The sequence below is a fragment of the Dendrobates tinctorius genome, unplaced genomic scaffold (assembly GCF_039654945.1).
Source record: "Dendrobates tinctorius isolate UK_male_01 unplaced genomic scaffold, ASM3965494v1 ptg000058l, whole genome shotgun sequence".
Lineage (NCBI taxonomy): Eukaryota > Metazoa > Chordata > Amphibia > Anura > Dendrobatidae > Dendrobates > Dendrobates tinctorius.
Window position 1 is genome coordinate 9,266,285 of NW_027361726.1, and position 19,478 is coordinate 9,285,762.

Genomic DNA, 19,478 nt, shown 5'->3' on the forward strand with positions numbered 1-19,478 from the left:
AATTGGGAGTGTAGGGTGTGCCAGAGGGCAGTGGGAATAAAGATGGGGACTAGCATGGTAAAAGTACTAATCTCAATGTTTTATAAGTGAATTATTTTGAGGTGGGCTGAGGGATAAGCTGAAGTTGGCATCCTATGGTGATAAGCTTGTTAATGCCAAGGAGATGAGCTTAACTGTTCCGGATTATGCAAAGTGTCCAAAATAAAATGAATCCTATGAGCAATAAAATAATCTCTTGATTTTCAGGTGTTTAAGGATAACTGTTGTCGGAGAGAGGTGCTTGCGCTTCAGATGTACTGCAGGAATGAGAGCCGAGGCTGCAAGGAGCAAATAACACTAGGCACTTTATTGGTGAGCTGAAAATCAAGGCTTTGCTTTAAATATTACTGCCCTGTAATTACCGAGCACATCAGGACAAAGTGTATGGAAATCCATTTTTTGGAAACGCAACAACAGGTTTACATGCCGCCTGATACAAAGCATGACCAGATCAATGTCCTACAATACTTCTTCCTTTCTTTTCTCCCTGTCCTTCATTCATATTCCATTTATGGCCATCTTACATCTTTCTTGTTTTATTTTCCTTTGAAGGGGACATGGGGATCTTTATATGTGACAGGACCACACTTGGGTACTGCATGTGTTAGGGTGGGAACTATTACATGGCGCACGACAGGGTATATAGCTTGGTTTTCTCCACTCGGGACTCCCGCTATTCTTATCAGATGGCGTAGTATCACTGCATGGATTTGGTGAGATGAAACCATCTTTTACATAAGCACTGATACAGTTGGGCAATATCACACTGTACTCATATATCATATCTTTAATGTGTACATAAACGTCGCTCCTCTATATCTATCCTCTTCCTTTTTATTTCTCTCCATTCTTTCATCTTTTTTTCTTCCATCCTAGCTTCTTTCTTTTCTCTGTACCTTCCTTCTGTCCTTCTTCCTTTCGTCCTTCTGTCTTTCTTCCTTTTGTCCTTTTTCTCTTCAGGCCTTCTGCCCTTCTTTCTTCTGTACTTCTCTCCTTCTTTCTTCTGTCTTTCTTCTGTCCTTCTTCTGTCCTTCTGTACTTTCTTCCATCCTTCAATCCTTCTTTCATCCTTCTGTTCTTCCTACTGTCCTTCTTTTGTCATCCTTCGGCGCTTCTTTCTTTCGTCCTTCTTCCGTTATCCTTTGCTCTTTATTTTTTTTATCTATTTTTTTCCTTCTTTTACTTTTTCTTTTTCTTTTCCCACTTCTTCATTTCTTTTTTGTCCCTTATTTTTCATATTCTTCTTTCTTTATCTTCTATCTTTCCATCTATCTCTCCCTTCTATCCTTATTTTTCCCCTTCCTTCCTCCTTTCCTTTGTCCCGCCTAGCCTTTGTCCCTCCTTCCCTTTGTCCCTCTTTTCCTCCCTTCCCTTCCTCCCTCCCTTCCTTCCCTTCCTCCCTCCCTTCCTTCCCTTCCTCCCTCTTTATCTCACTTTCTTCCCTCCCTCTCACAAGGTCATATATGGTCAGACACCATCATACAATTTTTATTCATCTCTGTAGACTGCGATCTTCTGACTATTTAAAAAATAAAGGAATGAGAATGTAATCAGTGAAACACTAAGCGAGAGCGACGATATCCTAAACCTTTCAGCAGCGTTATCTGTCTATCCCTAGTGTCACATTCGCTTTCTCTTCCAAGAATTGTGGCTTCTACACTTACAGATGTGCTAGTTGCCTCCATATAGTTGGAATTATTAATGTAAAGTAATGATGGAGCAGCTCCACCGGCATCGTACCGAAATGCACCTGTGGGTATTAGCAGCAGATTTAGCAAATACTTAAGACAAAACATGAAGACATTCTGAGCACCCAATGCCAAGTAGCTGCTGTCAAAGCATGCATGAATTTGTAGTTCTACAAAATTTTCTGTGTCACGAGTTGGCCTTTTCCTATCACCATTTAGGAAATATGGAGTCAGTGGGAGGTCGGCTTTGTAATGCCAGCTGCCCTTCATAATGCTTTTTGACAATATTTACACACATGATTCAAACTCTGAGCAGCTGGCATAGCTCACATCTCCTCTTTATTATCAAGAGCTGGCACTGGAGTTCACAAAGAGACAGAGATACCTTTAATGTATTAAGTGTAAATTTGGCAAAATAATATGTAGACAGTTGGCAAATTGCATGCCGCAGGGAGGGTCCTTCATGGTGTCGTGTTTATAATAATACTCGTGGTTTTCTTTTTGTTTCTTTAGTTACATTTAAAAAGTGATTGTCAGTTTGAAGAACTTTCTTGTCCTCGTGCGGACTGCAAGGAAAAGGTTATTCGCAAGGATCTGAGTGACCACATAGAGAAGACATGCAAGTACAGAGAGATGCCCTGCCAGTACTGCAAGAACCAAGTCCCGCTGGTAGAAATGCAGGTAAAGTTGTAACATAAAGCTGTTTGTGTGTGCAAAATATCTTTCTATGTGTATATATTATGAAATTACAGCATATAATAAAAGTAGAATCTAAATTTGTGTGTATGTGTATGTATATATATATATATATATATATATGTATGTGTATATATATATATGTATGTGTATATACAGTGCCTACAAGTAGTATTCAACCCCCTGCAGATTTAGCAGGTTTGATAAGATGCAAATAAGTTAGAGCCTTCAAACTTCAAACAAGAGCAGGATTTATTAACAGATGCATAAATCTTAAAAAACAAAAAATTATGTGGCTCAGTTAAATTTTAATAAATTTTAAACATAAAAGTGTGGGTCAATTATTATTCAACCCCTAGGTTTAATATTTTGTGGAATAACCCTTGTTTGCAATTACAGCTAATAATCGTCTTTTATAAGACCTGATTAGGCCGGCACAGGTCTCTGGAGTTATCTTGGCCCACTCCTCCATGCAGATCTTCTCCAAGTTATCTAGGTTCTTTAGGTGTCTCATGTGGACTTTAATCTTGAGCTCCTTCCACAAGTTTTCAATTGGGTTAAGGTCAGGAGACTGACTAGGCCACTGCAACACCTTGATTTTTTCCCTCTCGAACCAGGCCTTGGTTTTCTTGGCTGTGTGCTTTGGGTCGTTGTCTTGTTGGAAGATGAAATGACGACCCATCTTAAGATTCTTGATGGAGGAGCGGAGGTTCTTGGCCAAAATCTCCAGGTAGGCCGTGCTATCCATCTTCCCATGGATGCGGACCAGATGGCTAGGCCCCTTGGCTGAGAAACAGCCCCACAGCATGATGCTGCCACCACCATGCTTGACTGTAGGGATGGTATTCTTGGGATTGTATGCAGTGCCATCCAGTCTCCAAACGTCACGTGTGTGGTTGGCACCAAAGATCTCGATCTTGGTCTCATCTGACCAGAGAACCTTGAACCAGTCTGTCTCAGAGTCCTCCAAGTGATCATGAGCAAACTGTAGACGAGCCTTGACATGATGCTTTGAAAGTAAAGGTACCTTACGGGCTCGTCTGGAACGGAGATCATTGCGGTGGAGTACGTTACTTATGGTATTGACTGAAACCAATGTCCCCACTGCCATGAGATCTTCCCGGAGCTCCTTCCTTGTTGTCCTTGGGTTAGCCTTGACTCTTCGGACAAGCCTGGCCTCGGCACGGGAGGAAACTTTCAAAGGCTGTCCAGGCCGTGGAAGGCTAACAGTAGTTCCATAAGCCTTCCACTTCCGGATGATGCTCGCAACAGTGGAGACAGGTAGGCCCAACTTCTTGGAAAGGGTTTTGTACCCCTTGCCAGCCCTGTGACCCTCCACGATCTTGTCTCTGATGGCCTTGGAATGCTCCTTTGTCTTTCCCATGTTGACCATGTATGAGTGCTGTTCACAAGTTTGGGGAGGGTCTTAAATAGTCAGAAAAGGCTGGAAAAAGAGATAATTAATCCAAACATGTGAAGCTCATTGTTCTTTGTGCCTGAAATACTTCCTAATACTTTAGGGGAACCAAACAGAATTCTGGTGGTTTGAGGGGTTGAATAATAAATGACCCTCTGAATAAACTTTTCACAATTTAAAAAAAAATTAAACAAAGAAATAACATTCTTTTTTGCTGCAGTGCATTTCACACTTCCAGGCTGATCTACAGTCCAAATGTCACAATGCCAAGTTAATTCCGAATGTGTAAACCTGCTAAATCTGCAGGGGGTTGAATACTACTTGTAGGCACTGTATATATATGTATGTGTGTGTGTGTATATATATATATATATATGTGTGTGTGTGTATATATATATATATGTGTGTGTGTGTGTGTGTGTGTGTGTGTGTGTGTGTGTATATACACACACACACACACACACACACACACACACACACACACACTAACGTTCAAAAGTTTGGGTCACCCAGACAATTTTGTGTTTTCCATGAAAACTCATACTTTTATTAATCAAATGAGTTTCCAAATGAATTTACAATCTAGTCCAGACATTGACAAGGTTCGAAAAAAAGATTTTTATTTGAAATATTAATTTTTTCCTTCAAACTTTGCTTTTGTCAAAGAATGCTCCCTTTCAGCAATTCCAGCATTGCAGACCTTTAGCATTCTAGCAGTTAATTTGCTGAGGTAATCTGGAGAAATTTCACCCCATGCTTCCAGAAGCCCCTCCCACAAGTTGGTTTGGCTTGATGGGCACTTTTTGCGTACCATGCGGTCAAGCTGCTCCCACAACAGCTCAGTGGGGTTGAGATCTGGTGAGTGCGCTGGCCACTCCATGACAGATGCATGCTTCTTCCCTAAATAGTTCTTGCATAATTTGGAGGTGTGCTTTGGGTCATTGTCCTGTTGTAGGAGGAAATTGCCTCCAATCAAGCGCTGTCCACAGGGTATGGCATGGCATTGCAAAAAGGGAGTGATAGCCTTCCTTATTCAAAATCCCTTTTACCTTGTACAAATCTCCCACTTTACCAGAACCAAAGCAACCCCAGACCATCACATTACCGCCACCATGCTTGACATATGGAGTCAGGCACTGTTCCAGCATCTTTACAGTTGTTCTGTGTCTCACAAATGTTCTTCTGTGTGATCCAAACACCTCAAACTTGGATTCGTCTGTCCATAACACTTTTTTCCAATCTTCCTCTGTCCAATTTCTGTGTTCTTTTGTCAATATTAATCTCTTCCTTTTATTAGCCAGTCTCAAGTATGGCTTTTTCTTTGCCACTCTGCCCTGAAGGCCAGCATCCCGGAGTCGCCTCTTCACTGTAGACGTTGACACTGGCGTTTTGATTGTACTATTTAATGAAGCTGCCAGTTGAGGACCTGTGAGGCGTCTATTTCTCAAACTACAAACTCTAATGTACTTGTCTTGTTGCTCAGTTGTGCAGCGGGGGCTTCCCACTTCCCTTTCTACTCTGGTTAGAGCCGGTTTGTGCTCTCCTCTGAAGGGAGTAGTACACACCGTTGTAGGAAATCTTCAGTTTCTTGGCAATTTCTCGCATGGAATAGCCTTCATTTTTAAGTACAAGAATAGACTGTCGAGTTTCACATGAAGGTTCTTTTTTTCTGGCCATTTTAAGAGTTTAATGGAACCAACAAATGTAATGCTCCAGATTCTGAACTAGCTCAAAGGAAGGTCAGATTTATAGCTTCTCTAATCAGCCAAACTGTTTTCAGCTGTGCTAACATACTTGCACAAGGGTTTTCAAGGGTATTCTAACCATCCATTAGCCTTTTTACACAGTTAGCAAACACAAAGTACCATAAGAACACTGAAGTGATGGTTGTTGGAAATGGGCCTCTCTACACCTATGAAGATATTGCATTACAAACCAGACATTTGCAGCTAGAATAGTCATTTACCACATTAACAATGTATAGAGTGTATTTCTGAATCATTTAGGCTGTGTGCCCACGTAGCGTTTTTTTTTTTTTTTTGAATCAGATCTTTTTTATTAAACATTCAGGAATCAATACAGAAAGAATATGACATCTTATATAGCTAGTAAAATTTACATTGAGAGCAAATATTATTTAAAGGGTAAAACTCTTCCTGTGTAAGAATAAATAAAAAGAAGAAATCTCAAAACACAGATATTTGCATAAAATTGAGCCTATAAACAACATGGCTCCACAAATAAACAAAAATCAAAATTATACATCAGTGCCTCATTTCAGCGGGAAAACCATCCCCGCCAGCCGCGCCACTCCGCATCATATTTCGCCCCCCCCCGTCCCCCACGGATATCAGGTCCAATCCACCCCAGCTCCCTCCCACCGCGCCACTCAAAATCTACTTCGCCACAAAGGGCACTAGACTTTATTTTCACCCCCCAAGCATCCCCTCATCGCAAGCACAACAGCAACTGGTCCAACATCGCATCCCGTACCAGTGCGCCCGAGGGGAGACCCGGTGACTCCATCCATGGCTGCCAAATTTTGTAAAACTTTCTTAATGCATTTCTTTTTAAATAAGCCCCCCTTTCCAATCTGATGACATTATTTAGTTTATTTTTAAGCTCTGACAATGTTGGTGGCATAGGATCCAACCAATGATATGCAAGTATCTTTCTTGCCTGATACAGGATGCGTGCTATTCCCAGGGCCACTGCAGAGTCCGGGTCAACCCCCTCCTCCCACAAATTCAACAAACATAGACGAGGTGACGGTCGTATTGTGATATGGTATACTTGGGCTATGAGTCCCAGGGTCTGCCTCCAGAAATCCCCAATGTGCCCGCACTCCCACATAACATGCATCAAGTGGGCATCATCCTGCCCACACCTAACACATTGTGTATTGGGCCTAAGTCCCATTTTAAATAATAAGCTGGGTGTTTTATATACCCTGTGAATGAGATATATTTGCGAAAGCCGCTGGCACTCAGAAACCGCCATTTTAGGGACCTGTTCTAGAATATCGGACCACTGGTCCTCCGTCAGGGGGCCAACGTCCCGTTCCCACTTATTCTTAGCAGCAGTCAGTGGATATGTCTCCAGATGGGCAGGTAATAATCTTTTATATAATTCAGAGATAAGTCCCCTAGAAGACTCAGATGTAAGTAGCATATGTAGTGTTTGATTATGTGTCACTATCACCGGATTTGTCCTTCTCTGTTTTTCCAATGCATGTCTTAGCTGTAAGTACTGATAAAAGAAGACGTGCGGGAGGTGAAATTCTGTTCTCAATTGTTCAAAACTCTTAAGAGTATTATTTTGCAAAATTTGTGACACCAGATAAATCCCTTTATCTTCCCATCTTCCGAACCCCACCAGCTTTTTGATCTCTTGCAAATCCGGATTTCGCCACAATGGCCACAATTCCGTAGGCCCATTTATCTTCAAAAGAGACTTACCCCTATCCCACACCTTGAAAATCATAGCCAACGTGGGGTATCGTGCCCCATTTATCTGCCGTCTTCCCACCTCCAACCGGCACCCTGGATATTTCCATACCGATCCTTCCCTCACAATATCACCACCATTGTCACACGCCCCGTCTCTACCCCAACCCTTAAGATGTTGCATCTGGGAGGCTATAAAGTATATGAATGGGTTTGGCACCGCCAATCCTCCCTCCTCCTTCCCTCGCTGCAGTATCTCCAAGCGAATCCTAGCCTGTTTTTTCTTCCAAATTAATTCCCGGAATAATGTATTTATTTTTGCAAAAAAGTCCCTACAGATCCACACCGGAGAATTATGTATCAAATATAATAATTGTGGCATCATTACCATTTTGATTAAGTTAGATCTACCAATATTCGACAACGGCAGGCGACACCAAGTATGTACTTTTGCTCTAAATCGCTGCAACAGGGGCTCCAGATTCAGAGCCCGAAAATCCTTCGGGGCAGGACTAACAATTATACCCAGATACTTAAACCTCCGAACTACAGGGACCGCTATCTGCAAATCTGAGAAATCCGCCGGGAGAGGGTCTATCGGCATTAAAGCTGATTTGGACCAATTAATCCGAAGACCAGACCTCAGCCCAAATTCTCGAATGACCTCCATTGCCGGCAAAATCGAGGAATGTACCTTATCTAAATATAGAAGTAAATCATCCGCGTACAATGATATCCTCAACTCCACAGTTCCACATCTGAATCCCATTATTTCTCTGGACTTCCGAATTGCAACTGCCAATGGCTCCACCGCAGTAGCAAATAGCAAGGGCGAGAGCGGGCACCCCTGTCTAGTACCTCTCCCAAGAGGAAAAGACTCAGAGACCCTGCCATTAGCCCCAACCTTCGCCACCGGCGAGCCATACAACAGCCTCACCCAATTTATAAATCTGTGTCCAAAGCCCATTTTCCGAAGTACCGCCCACAAAAAACCCCACTCCAAACTATCGAACGCCTTAGCGGCGTCTAAGGACAAAATTGCTCTTCCCCCCAACTCCCCAGAACTATGTTGAATCCCCAAGTATAGTTTCCTAAGGTTCATAGATGTGGCTCTGCCTGGGATAAATCCCGTCTGATCCTTCTGTATAACAGATGAGATAACTCGGGACATCCTATTGGCGAGTACCTTGGCCAATAATTTAACATCTGTTGATAATAGGGAAATCGGGCGATATGAATCCGGAACCCCTGGATCCTTTCCGGGCTTTAATATTAAAACTATCAAAGCTTCCCTCATAGATGGCGGGAGGACCCTCTGCCTTTCAGCCTCTTCAAATACCTTAAGTAGCTTAGGTAGCAGTAAGGGTGCATAGGTTTTGTAAAACTCGCCAGGCAGGCCATCCATTCCTGGAGCCTTTTCATTTTGCATCTGACCAAGCGCCTCCTCCAACTCCTCCAACAGGATGTCCCGATCCAATGAATTCCTATCGCTATCAGCCAATGCAGGGAGAGAGAGAGCATCCAGGTACTGCTCAATCTCAGTCTCCGTGAGACTGCAATCTGATGTGTATAGTCGCATATAATACCTCCTTATCTCACTCACTATGTCCGCACTGTCTGTCACAGGACCACCCGAGTCCGTTTTTAGCCTATTGATATATGAAGATCCGTCCTGTGCTCTAATGACCGTGGCCAATAAATGTCCTACTCCCTCCCCCTCTATAAAATATTTTTGTTTGAGGAAATAACGTTTATTTGCTGCCGCCGACATGAGGTTTTCCCTGAGCGACCCCTGTGCCTTCTCCAAAGCTTTTTTAGTTTCCTCTGTCGGGTTGAGTATCACCGCAGCCTCCGCAACAGACACCTCCTGGATCAGACTCTGGGTGTAGCGTCTATTTTGGCTTTTCCGTGTGCATATTTCTCTAATATATAAGCCCCTGACATAGGCTTTCATGGAATCCCAGACTATGTGTGATGATGCAGAGTACTCATTAAGTTGAAAATATTCTAGAATGGCATCATGCAAAGATCCCCCTATAAGCTGGATCCAGAAGGGATTAAGCTTCCAGATAGGTCTAGATAGGGTGAGGGGGTGTCCCCATGAAAGTGTGACATGTAGCGGCGAGTGATCAGATACACTTCTAGGCAGGTAGGCCACCCCTCGTACATATGAGGTCATGAGTGTATTCCCAATGGCCAGGTCTATCCGTGACATAGCGTGGTGGGAGCTAGAGTAGCAGGAAAACTGTCTGGCTGTGGGGTTTTGGACACGCCAAAGATCTACCATACCCAGCTCCACTAACGTTCTAGCAAATGAGGTTGAGGCTGCATCTTCTGATATGTTTCCCGAATGCAACTTATCCAAATAGGGATGCAAATATGTATTAAAATCTCCTATTAGAAGAGTCGGCGCAGGGGGAAAGGAACCCAAAATAGACAAGATTCTTTTTACTGGTTCGACTGAATAGGGCAGGGGGATGTATATGGCAACCAAAATAAATTGTATACCGTATAACGTGCAAAGCAAACATACAAATCTGCCCCCAGGGTCAACCACTGATTTAGTACATGAGAAGGGGATGGACCTGTGCACCAGCACACTGACACCCCGCGCATGGGTCGAGTACGTGGAATGATATTCATGTGAAACCCATCCCTTTCTTAGCCAATGAATATTATCTTTCACCATGTGGGTCTCAGACATACACAGGATAGCCGGGAGAAATTTCTGCATATTAGTAAATATAGCACATCTCTTATTTGCATCCCCGAGCCCCCTAACATTCCACGCTACAATATTAAGTGATATCGCCATAAGAGCAGACTAAAAAATGAGAAATCGGAACATACTCCACTCCCGAGGGAGAGAGGCAATCTCCACCATCCCTCAGTACAATGAATTGGGCGACACGGCTGACGCACATCACATCCCACAGAACAATTAGGGAATACAACAACAAACGAAAAAAACAAAGGAGGGAGAGGGAGCACTGCACACCAGTGCACAGCGCCCCTACCCCCAAACACAAGTGTAACTTGCACATTTCTCTCAAATAGAGAGAATCAGGGCTAGAAAACTCGCCCAGAGTCCATGCAGGGAGAAGGGTCCACAGCTTGTCACTGTAACGAGTGTCCACAGCAATCCGGTCAGCTCCCGCCCTGAATCCGAAATGGAATGAACAGTAGTAATTATACCAGCATAGCGTCCTAGACAAAAAGGAGTAACAACACCTGGTGGCGAAAAAAGGGAGAACTTCAAGTATTCTTCCTCCTCATGGACCTCTCATTAATATCCAGCCAGGACAGCGCCATTCCCGCCGTATCAAAAAAGTGCGTTTCTCCATTCACATCAATCCGCAGTCTAGCAGGGTACATCATGGAATATGTCACCTGTAAGTCACGTAGGCGTTTTTTAATCTCAATAAATTGCGCCCTTTTACGCTGCACCTCCAGGGAAAAATCAGGGAAAATGGAGACTTTCCTCCCATTAATAGCAAGTTCCTTAATGTCTCTGGATCTGCGCAGGATAGCATCTCTATCTTTAAAGTGTAGGAGCTTAAGCAAGATGGGACGCGGGGGTGCTCCCGGCGGGGGGGCACGCGTAGGGACCCTGTGTGCTCTCTCAATAGTAAAGAATGGGGACAAAACATCTTTACCAAAGGTGTCCATTAGCCATTTTTCAAAAAAGCCCAGTGAGTCAGTCCCCTCCGTCCTCTCCGGAACCCCCACCAATCGCAGATTACTTCTACGGGAGCGGTTCTCTAAATCATCCACCTTGTTCAGCAGTATTGTAATATTTTGCGTGGCTTTTCCCAGCTCCCGTGTTATTGGTGGCAATTTATCCTCCGTCGCACCAACACGCTCCTCCAGTTCCCCCACCCTGGCAGTCACCCCTCGCAGCTCTTGTTTAATACAGGCCATGTCCTTGGTGACAATCTCCATTTGATTACTTAGAGTGGCCAGTGTGGTATTGCAGGAGTTAATTGCTGCGAGGATTTCTCCCAGTGTGGGCTCAGCAGTCACAGACTCCGGCTGCTCCCCATCCCCCACTCCTTCCTCCTCCAGCACAGGCCCCTGTGTCTGCACATGTTGGGCTGAAGGGGGGCCCAGTTTACTCACTGTTCCCTCCCTGGAGAGATGATCCTCCAGCTCCATGCTGCATCCAGCGTCTGCCTCAGTCTGTGCACTGGGCGATCGAGCAGCAGCAGGAGGCACCCTTGCATATCGTTCCAGCCTGCCAGCAGCTCCCATCGCTCCACTACCAGCCGACTTGTTGTTTGCTGGTGCCATCCTGGATGTAGCAGAGGCGCGCCCCGGCGTCTCCTTATCTTTTTTACTGCTGCGGTTCGACATGGCCCAAGGATCCTCCGCTGTCTAAACGCCCAGGGAGATATTGCAGCCCTCCAGGTCAGTGGGACTCGTCAGCAGTGCCGGTAATCAGGATTTATTGTCGGATCCGGGCAGGAGCTCTCTCACTCCACGTCCTCCCTACATGAGGTCCAGGCCACGCCCCCCACGTAGCGTTTTTTTAAGCGTTTCTGCAGCGCTTTTAGACAAGCGATTCTGCTGCAGAAACGCTTAAGAAAAGCATCCAATTGATTTTTAATGAAAATCGCACATGTTGTGCCAATGGTGCGTTTTTAACCGCTGCGGAAACGCTTAGCGATTAAAAACGCTGCATGGTCATTAATTTTGCGGAATCACACGCAATTCCGCATACCATCAATTATATGGGCAAAAACGCTTAGGAAAACGCATGCAAAAACACTTGACAAACGCTTACAAAAGCGCGTCAAAAAACGCATGCGTTTTCCCGGGAGCAGGGTGCGCGATTCTGCTCAGGTTTATTCTGCTTCAGAATCGCTACATGGGCACATAGCCTTAATGTTAGCTTCATTGGAAAAAACTGTGCTTTTCTTTCAAAAAGAAGGAAATTTCTAAGTGACCCTAAACTTTTGAATGGCAGTGAGTGTGTGTGAGATAGATATAGCTATAGATATATATATATATATATATATATATATATATATACATACACACACACACAAATATTATTTACATGAATATATTTATATATAAAATATTAAAAGAGTAACTATATCTTTTATATCTTACAAATATATATTAAAAATTACCTTAATTAGCCACCTGAGAGCAATATTTTCACTTGTTTTATGCAGGTGTGATAACTTTGCTTCTTGTCTTTTGCAGAAGCATGAAGACATGGATTGCCCATCAGTGGTGGTGTCCTGTCCTCATAAATGCAGTGTAAAAAGTTTATTGAGAAGCGAGGTAGGTGAATTGCTAACTTGCAAGTTATCTAAGGTCTTATGTCGTGCACTCGCTTGATGACCGATCCTTGAGCCGTTGAAAAAGATAAGATAACCGTCTGTACTGCTCGACCAAATGTACAGATTATCCATGTAATGTACAGAAAATTATATATAAATGAATGTATTTTTTTCATTTATTTATTTTTTGTTAGCTAAATTAATTTTTTTATTTTCTCCCTCTGCAGCTGAATTCTCATTTATCAGAATGTGTGAATGCCCCGAGTACCTGTGGTTTTAAACGCTATGGCTGTAGTTTTAAGGTCAGTATTTCTCTGATCTCTTATATTATGGGATTAAGTGTAACACCAGAAAATTCCTAATCTGATACTAGAATAAAACACTATGTAAAATATTACGTACAAATTTTATGGTGTTAAAGAAATATAGATTAGTATATGTAAGTGGTTGGCTGCTTAGCTTCTGGTCATTTTTAACAACCAGAAACTTTGGTATAATACTGCCCCTATGTACAAGAAAATAACTACTATAATGCTGCCTCTATGTACAAGAATATAACTACTATAATGCTGCCTCCTATGTACAAGAATATATCCACTATAATACTACTCCTATATACAAGAATATAACTACTATAATACTGCCTCCTATATACAAGAATATAACTACTATAATACTGCTCCTATATACAAGAATATAACTACTATAATACTGCTCCTATGTACAAGAATATAACTACTATAATACTGCTCCTATGTACAAGAATATAACTACTATAATACTGCCCCCTATGTACAAGAATATAACTACTATAATACTGCTCCTATGTACCAGAATATAACTACAATAATACTGCCTCCTATGTACAAGAATATAACTACTATAATACTGCTCCTATGTACAAGAATATAACTACTATAATACTGCCCAATGAACAAGAATATAACTACTATAATACTGCTCCTATGTACAAGAATATAACTACTATAATACTGCCTCCTATGTACAAGAATATAACTACTATAATACTGCTCCTATATACAAGAATATAACTACTATAGTACTACTCCTATGTACAAGAATATAACTACTGTAATACTGCCTCCTATGTACAAGAATATAACTTCTATAATACTGCCTCCTATATACAAGAATATAACTACTATAATACTGCTCCTATATACAAGAATATAACTACTATAGTACTACTCCTATGTACAAGAATATAACTACTGTAATACTGCCTCCTATGTACAAGAATATAACTACTATAATACTGCTCCTATATACAACAATATAACTACTATAATACTGCTCCTATGAACAAGAATATAACTACTATAATACTGTTCCTCGTTACAAGAATATAACAGCTACTAGCTGAAGAGCCTGGCGCCGCCTGGGCATAGTAAGTAACTACGGTTAGTTATAACAAATTATAATGATTATATATATATAAAGCTGAGTGTAGAGCCCCGCCCACTCCGCATAGCCACATTCACTATAATATCCCACATCATCCCATCAGCCTGGGGTCAGAACTAGAGCGCTGAGAAAAACTGTCCTAACTTCCATACCAGGGATCCCTTTAAGAGAGGCTTGGCGTCAGAACCAAAGTGCTGAGTGGATTTGCCCTGACTTCCATACCAATGATCCCTTTAATAGAAACCTGGGGTGAGAATCAGAGCGCTGAGGGATTTGCCCTAACTCCAATAAAAAATAAAAAATCAATAAAATTTATTATCGCCAAGTACATATTACATATATACAAGGAATTCTTTGTGGCAAAGAGGCAAAGAATTCCATGCAGGAGATCCCTTTAAGAGAGCCTGGGGTCAATACCAAAGCGCAGAGTGGATTTGCCCTAACTTCCATACCAATGATTCCTTTAAGAGACCCTGGGGTCAGAACCACAGAGCTGAGTGGAACGGTCCTAACTTCCATACCGGGGATCCCTTTAAGAGAGGCCTGGGGTAAAAACCAAAGCGCTGGATGGATTTGCTCTGACTTCCATACCAATAATCCCTTTAAGAGGGAAGATGTACCTATAGGATGGAGGATGTGTGATGTGTATATGGGCACGGGAGGGGGGATTCATTTGTCATGTGCTCTCTGCTCCTTTTTGGGGGGCATACAATGGCTGGGAGCTTCTGTTCCCAGGGATGCTAGATTTCTCCCACCATGTCAATGTCTGCTGAGGTGTTGTCAAGTGGGAAAACTTGCTCATAGCAACCAATCACAGCTCAGCTACTTTTAACCAGCTCTGGTGAAATGAGAGATGCTTAGTGATTGGTTGGTGATACACACATACATTCAGTTTTATATATATAGATAATACTGCTCCTATGTACAAGAATACAACTACTATAATACTCTCTATATACAAGAATATAACTACTATAATACTGATCCCTATGTACAAGAATATAACTACTATAATACTGCCCCTATGTACAAGAATATAACTACTATAATACTGCCCCTATGTACAAGAATATAACTACTATAATAATGCTCGCTATGTACAAGAATATAACTACTATAATACTACCCATAAGTACAAGAATATAACCACTATAATACTGCTCTCTATGTACAAGAATATAACTATTATAATACTGTCCTCTATGTACAAGAATAAAACTGCTATAATACTGCCCCTATGTACAAGAATATAAGTACTATAATACTGTTCCCTATGTACAAGAATAGAACTACTATAATAATGCCCCCTATGTACAAGAATATAACTACTATAATACTACCCTTATGTGCAAGAATATAACTACTATAATACTGCCCCCTATGTACAAGAGTACAACTGCTATAATACTGCACCTATGTACAAGAATATAACCACTATATTACTACGACCTATATACAAGAATATAACTACTATAATACTGCTCCTATGTACAAGAATATAACTACTATAATACTGCCCCCATGTACAAGAATATAACCACTATAATACTGCTCCTATGTACAAAAATATAACTACTATAATACTGCTCCTATGTACAAGAATATAACTACTATAATACTGCCTCCTATGTACAAGAATATAACTACTATAATACTGCTCCTATGTTCAAGAATATAACTACTATAATACTGCCCCTCATGTACAATAATATAACTACTATAATACTGCTCCTATGTACAAGAATATAACTACTATAATACTGCTACTATGTACAAGAATGTAACTACTATAATACTGCTACTATGTACAAGAATGTAACTACTATAATACTGCTACTATGTACAAGAATATAACTACTATAATACTGTTACTATGTACAAGAATATAACTACTATAATACTGCCTTCTATGTACAAGAATGTAACTACTATAATACTGCCTCTCATGTACAAGAATATAACTACTATAATACTGCTCCTATGTACAAGAATATAACTACTATAATACTGCTACTATGTACAAGAATGTAACTACTATAATACTGCTACTATGTACAAGAATATAACTACTATAATACTGTTACTATGTACAAGAATATAACTACTATAATACTGCCTTCTATGTACAAGAATATAACTACTATAATACTGCCCCTCATGTACAAGAATATAACTACTATAATACTGCTCCTATGTACAAGAATATAACTACTATAATACTGCTACTATGTACAAGAATATAACTACTATAATACTGCCTTCTATGTACAAGAATGTAACTACTATAATACTGCTCCTATGTACAAGAATATAACTACTATAATACTGCCCCCTATGTACAAGAATATAACTACTATAATACTGCCCCCTATGTACAAGAATATAACTACTATAATACTGCTCCTATGTACAAGAATATAACTACTATAATACTGCCCCTATGTACAAGAATATAACTACTATAATACTGCCCCTATGTACAAGAATATAACTACTATAATACTGCTCCTATGTACAAGAATATAACTACTATAATACTGCCCCCTATGTACAAGAATATAACTACTATAATACTGCTCCTATGTACAAGAATATAACTACTATAATACTGCTCCTATGTACAAGAATATAACTGCTATATACTGCTCCTATGTACAAGAATATAACCACTATAATACTGCTCCTATGTACAAGAATATAACTACTATAATACTGCCCCTATGTACAAGAATATAACTACTATAATAATGCCCCCTATGAACTACTATAATTCTGACCCTACAGAAATCTAATTACTTCTTTTCTGCTTTCAGGGAACAAACCAGCAGATTAAAGCACATGAAGCCAGTTCTGCTGTTCAGCATGTAAATTTAATGAAAGAATGGAGCAGTTTTTTAGAAACCAAGGTAATATTTTTTTTGGCATTTTCCAGTAAGCCTCGAAGAAATATGTTAAAATGCTTGCAATATATCCAAAAATAAATTAAAAACAGAAATGATTAAAAGAAAACCGAACAGAACACAATTGTGCGAATAATTTTTTTTTTTTCTCACCAGTTAAATAAACAGAAAAGTAATCATAATGCTGAGGGTTATTTCTTTTTCTTTGTTGACTTTGTTTTTTTTTATGGGGTTTGCTTCCTTTTACTTGACATTTGTGAATCACTTGGAAATCCCAGGATTTGTCCGCCTGACCACAGCCCTATTCTCTGTTTGTATAAAACAACATTCAGAAACGAACTGTGTTATTGCTCCAGTGGGGATATTTTCTACCTTTTTAACTTTTGTATAATTGTTTTTCTTTAGCTTATTGTAAAACCCTTTTAAGTAAAAATTAAATGCAAAAATATACATGTTTTTGGGTCTGTGGACAGAATGAAAGCTGCCATTGTTTACCCTGATGCCCATGTTCACAGAGCTATTAAACAATGCAGAATTAAAGTGGGGTTTGGTTGTGTGCACACGCTGCGGATTTTGATGCGGTCCCGCAGCGGTTTTGGCCTCTGCGGGTCCGCAGCAGTTTTTGCTGCGGTGTACAGTACCATGATTCCCTATGGGAATCAAAAACCGCAGTGCAGACGGTGCGGAATTTTCCACGTGGATTATCTGCGGTTTTCAATCCGCAGAAAGAATTGACATGTCTATTCTTTCTGCGGATTACGCTGCGGTTTGCCATCTCCTCCATTGAGGAGATGAAAAACCGCAGAGCAATCCGCAGGTAAAACCGCAGGTCTTTTGACCTGCGGTTTCACCTGCGGATTTTATTAAATCCGCACAAATGAATCCGCACCACAATCTGCAGCGTGTGCACACAGCCTTATATTATAAAGTTGCTGCTTTTTTCTGTTTTGTGATTGTAGTATATTGTTAAGAAAGCTATTGAATAATAATGTTAGTAGAAGAAAATGTTCTTACTCTTATGTTTTCAAGGGGTTTTAAAGGTATTTTTTAATGTAAATTCATGTATTTTGAAAAAAAATTGAAACTTGGTTTATACAGCTTCTATGTATCACTGTACATAGGCTGCAGAATGAGTCACCAGTGAACCTATCAGTGAGTTCTCTCTCTGCGGATAGGGAACTATCCTGTAAGCAGACATAGCACAACCGTTTTAACTTTGATGTGGTCACAGTGTTTAGGAGAGGACAGGCCAGAATCACACAAATCATTCTGCAGTCTGCTATGTATATTGGTACATAGAGGATGTAAAAGACAAATGGTTGAGAATATTTCAAAAAAGTCCACTGCAAAAGTAACTTGTAGCCAAAAATACATACAATTAACTTTTTATTTAATTTTTATTTTTGCTGTCCAAAAAAACTTTTTTTAGCGTATTTAGACCTCTCCTACACTTTGTTATGGACCATAACAAAAATATTAATCAGACAGTTGTGTGCGGAGGAAAGCAAATCTGCTCTTCCAAAATATTCTCATTTTTATTCCAGCATTCGCTATTGACTATCATAACCAAACTGACATTTCTCTATAACACTGACTGTTAATTATTTTATTTGTTTTTTTAACCCAGGTGTCAAAATTACAAAACGAAACTTCCGATAAGAATAAAAGTATCCAGTTGCTACACAACCAGATGTGCACCTTTGAAGTAGAGATCGAAAGGCATAAAGAACTCCTAAGAAACAATGAATCAAAAATTCACCAGTTACAGGTATCTATCAAATTGCAGCATTATTATTTACTTTTGGATACGTGTTGTAAAGATGGCAGCTCTCTGACACAAAATGAAATGAAAAATATAAAAAAGGCAAATTTCATTGTTTGTAAATCTGCAGTTGGATGATTTTATAGAAAATGGGTTATTGCTAACAACCAAAGTTGACTCTCTCTTATAATTTAAAGAGGTGGTCTAGGACTAAAATAATGATGGTCTGTTCTCAGGATGCACGATTATTACCAGATTAAAGGGTCTGAACCCAAGGAACCCCCCCTATCAAGTGGAGATCCCACCACTAAAGGAAGCGCAGGAACACTGCAGCTCTGTGCACCATGTAGTGGCCTATCTTGGTACTGCAGCTTATCTCGGCGCACCATGTAGCTGCCGTTCTTGGTACTGCAGCTCAGCTCTGTGCACCGTGTAGTGGTCGTTCTTGGTACTGCATCTCAGTTCTGTTCACCATGTACTGGTCGTTCTTGGTCCTGCAGCTCAGCTCTATGCACCATGTAGTGGTCTTTCGTAGTACTTTAGCTCAGCTCCTATGATGTTAATAGAGCGACAGCCACTACACAATGTACAGAGCTGTTAGGAGATTCCATTCACTGTGGACCACAAGACCATGTTGACCAGGGCAGATGACCAGTTTGCAGCCCCATAAACCAGCTCTATACTTGGCCACATAAATTGTACTTCTTCTAGGAGTCGATTCTCCTTATGGGGTTTCTGCCTGTGCCAGGATGATGACATTGGGGTCAATAGGCTGCTCATTAGCAGCAATGAAACCCAACCAGTCACTTATGGA

General features: G+C 40.8%; 1 protein-coding gene across 3 annotated transcripts in view; it reads left to right on the top strand.

Moving 5' to 3' along the window:
* TRAF3 (TNF receptor associated factor 3) overlaps positions 1-19,478 on the top strand; it is a 124,427-nt gene that overhangs the window by 97,265 nt on the left and 7,684 nt on the right. For all 3 annotated transcript variants that reach the window (XM_073578018.1, XM_073578016.1, XM_073578017.1), the window contains exons 4-9: positions 247-351; positions 2,241-2,408; positions 12,498-12,578; positions 12,805-12,879; positions 16,816-16,908; positions 18,530-18,670. In XM_073578018.1, the coding sequence (XP_073434119.1) occupies positions 247-351; positions 2,241-2,408; positions 12,498-12,578; positions 12,805-12,879; positions 16,816-16,908; positions 18,530-18,670 (663 nt within the window). The remainder of the gene's footprint in view (positions 1-246; positions 352-2,240; positions 2,409-12,497; positions 12,579-12,804; positions 12,880-16,815; positions 16,909-18,529; positions 18,671-19,478) is intronic.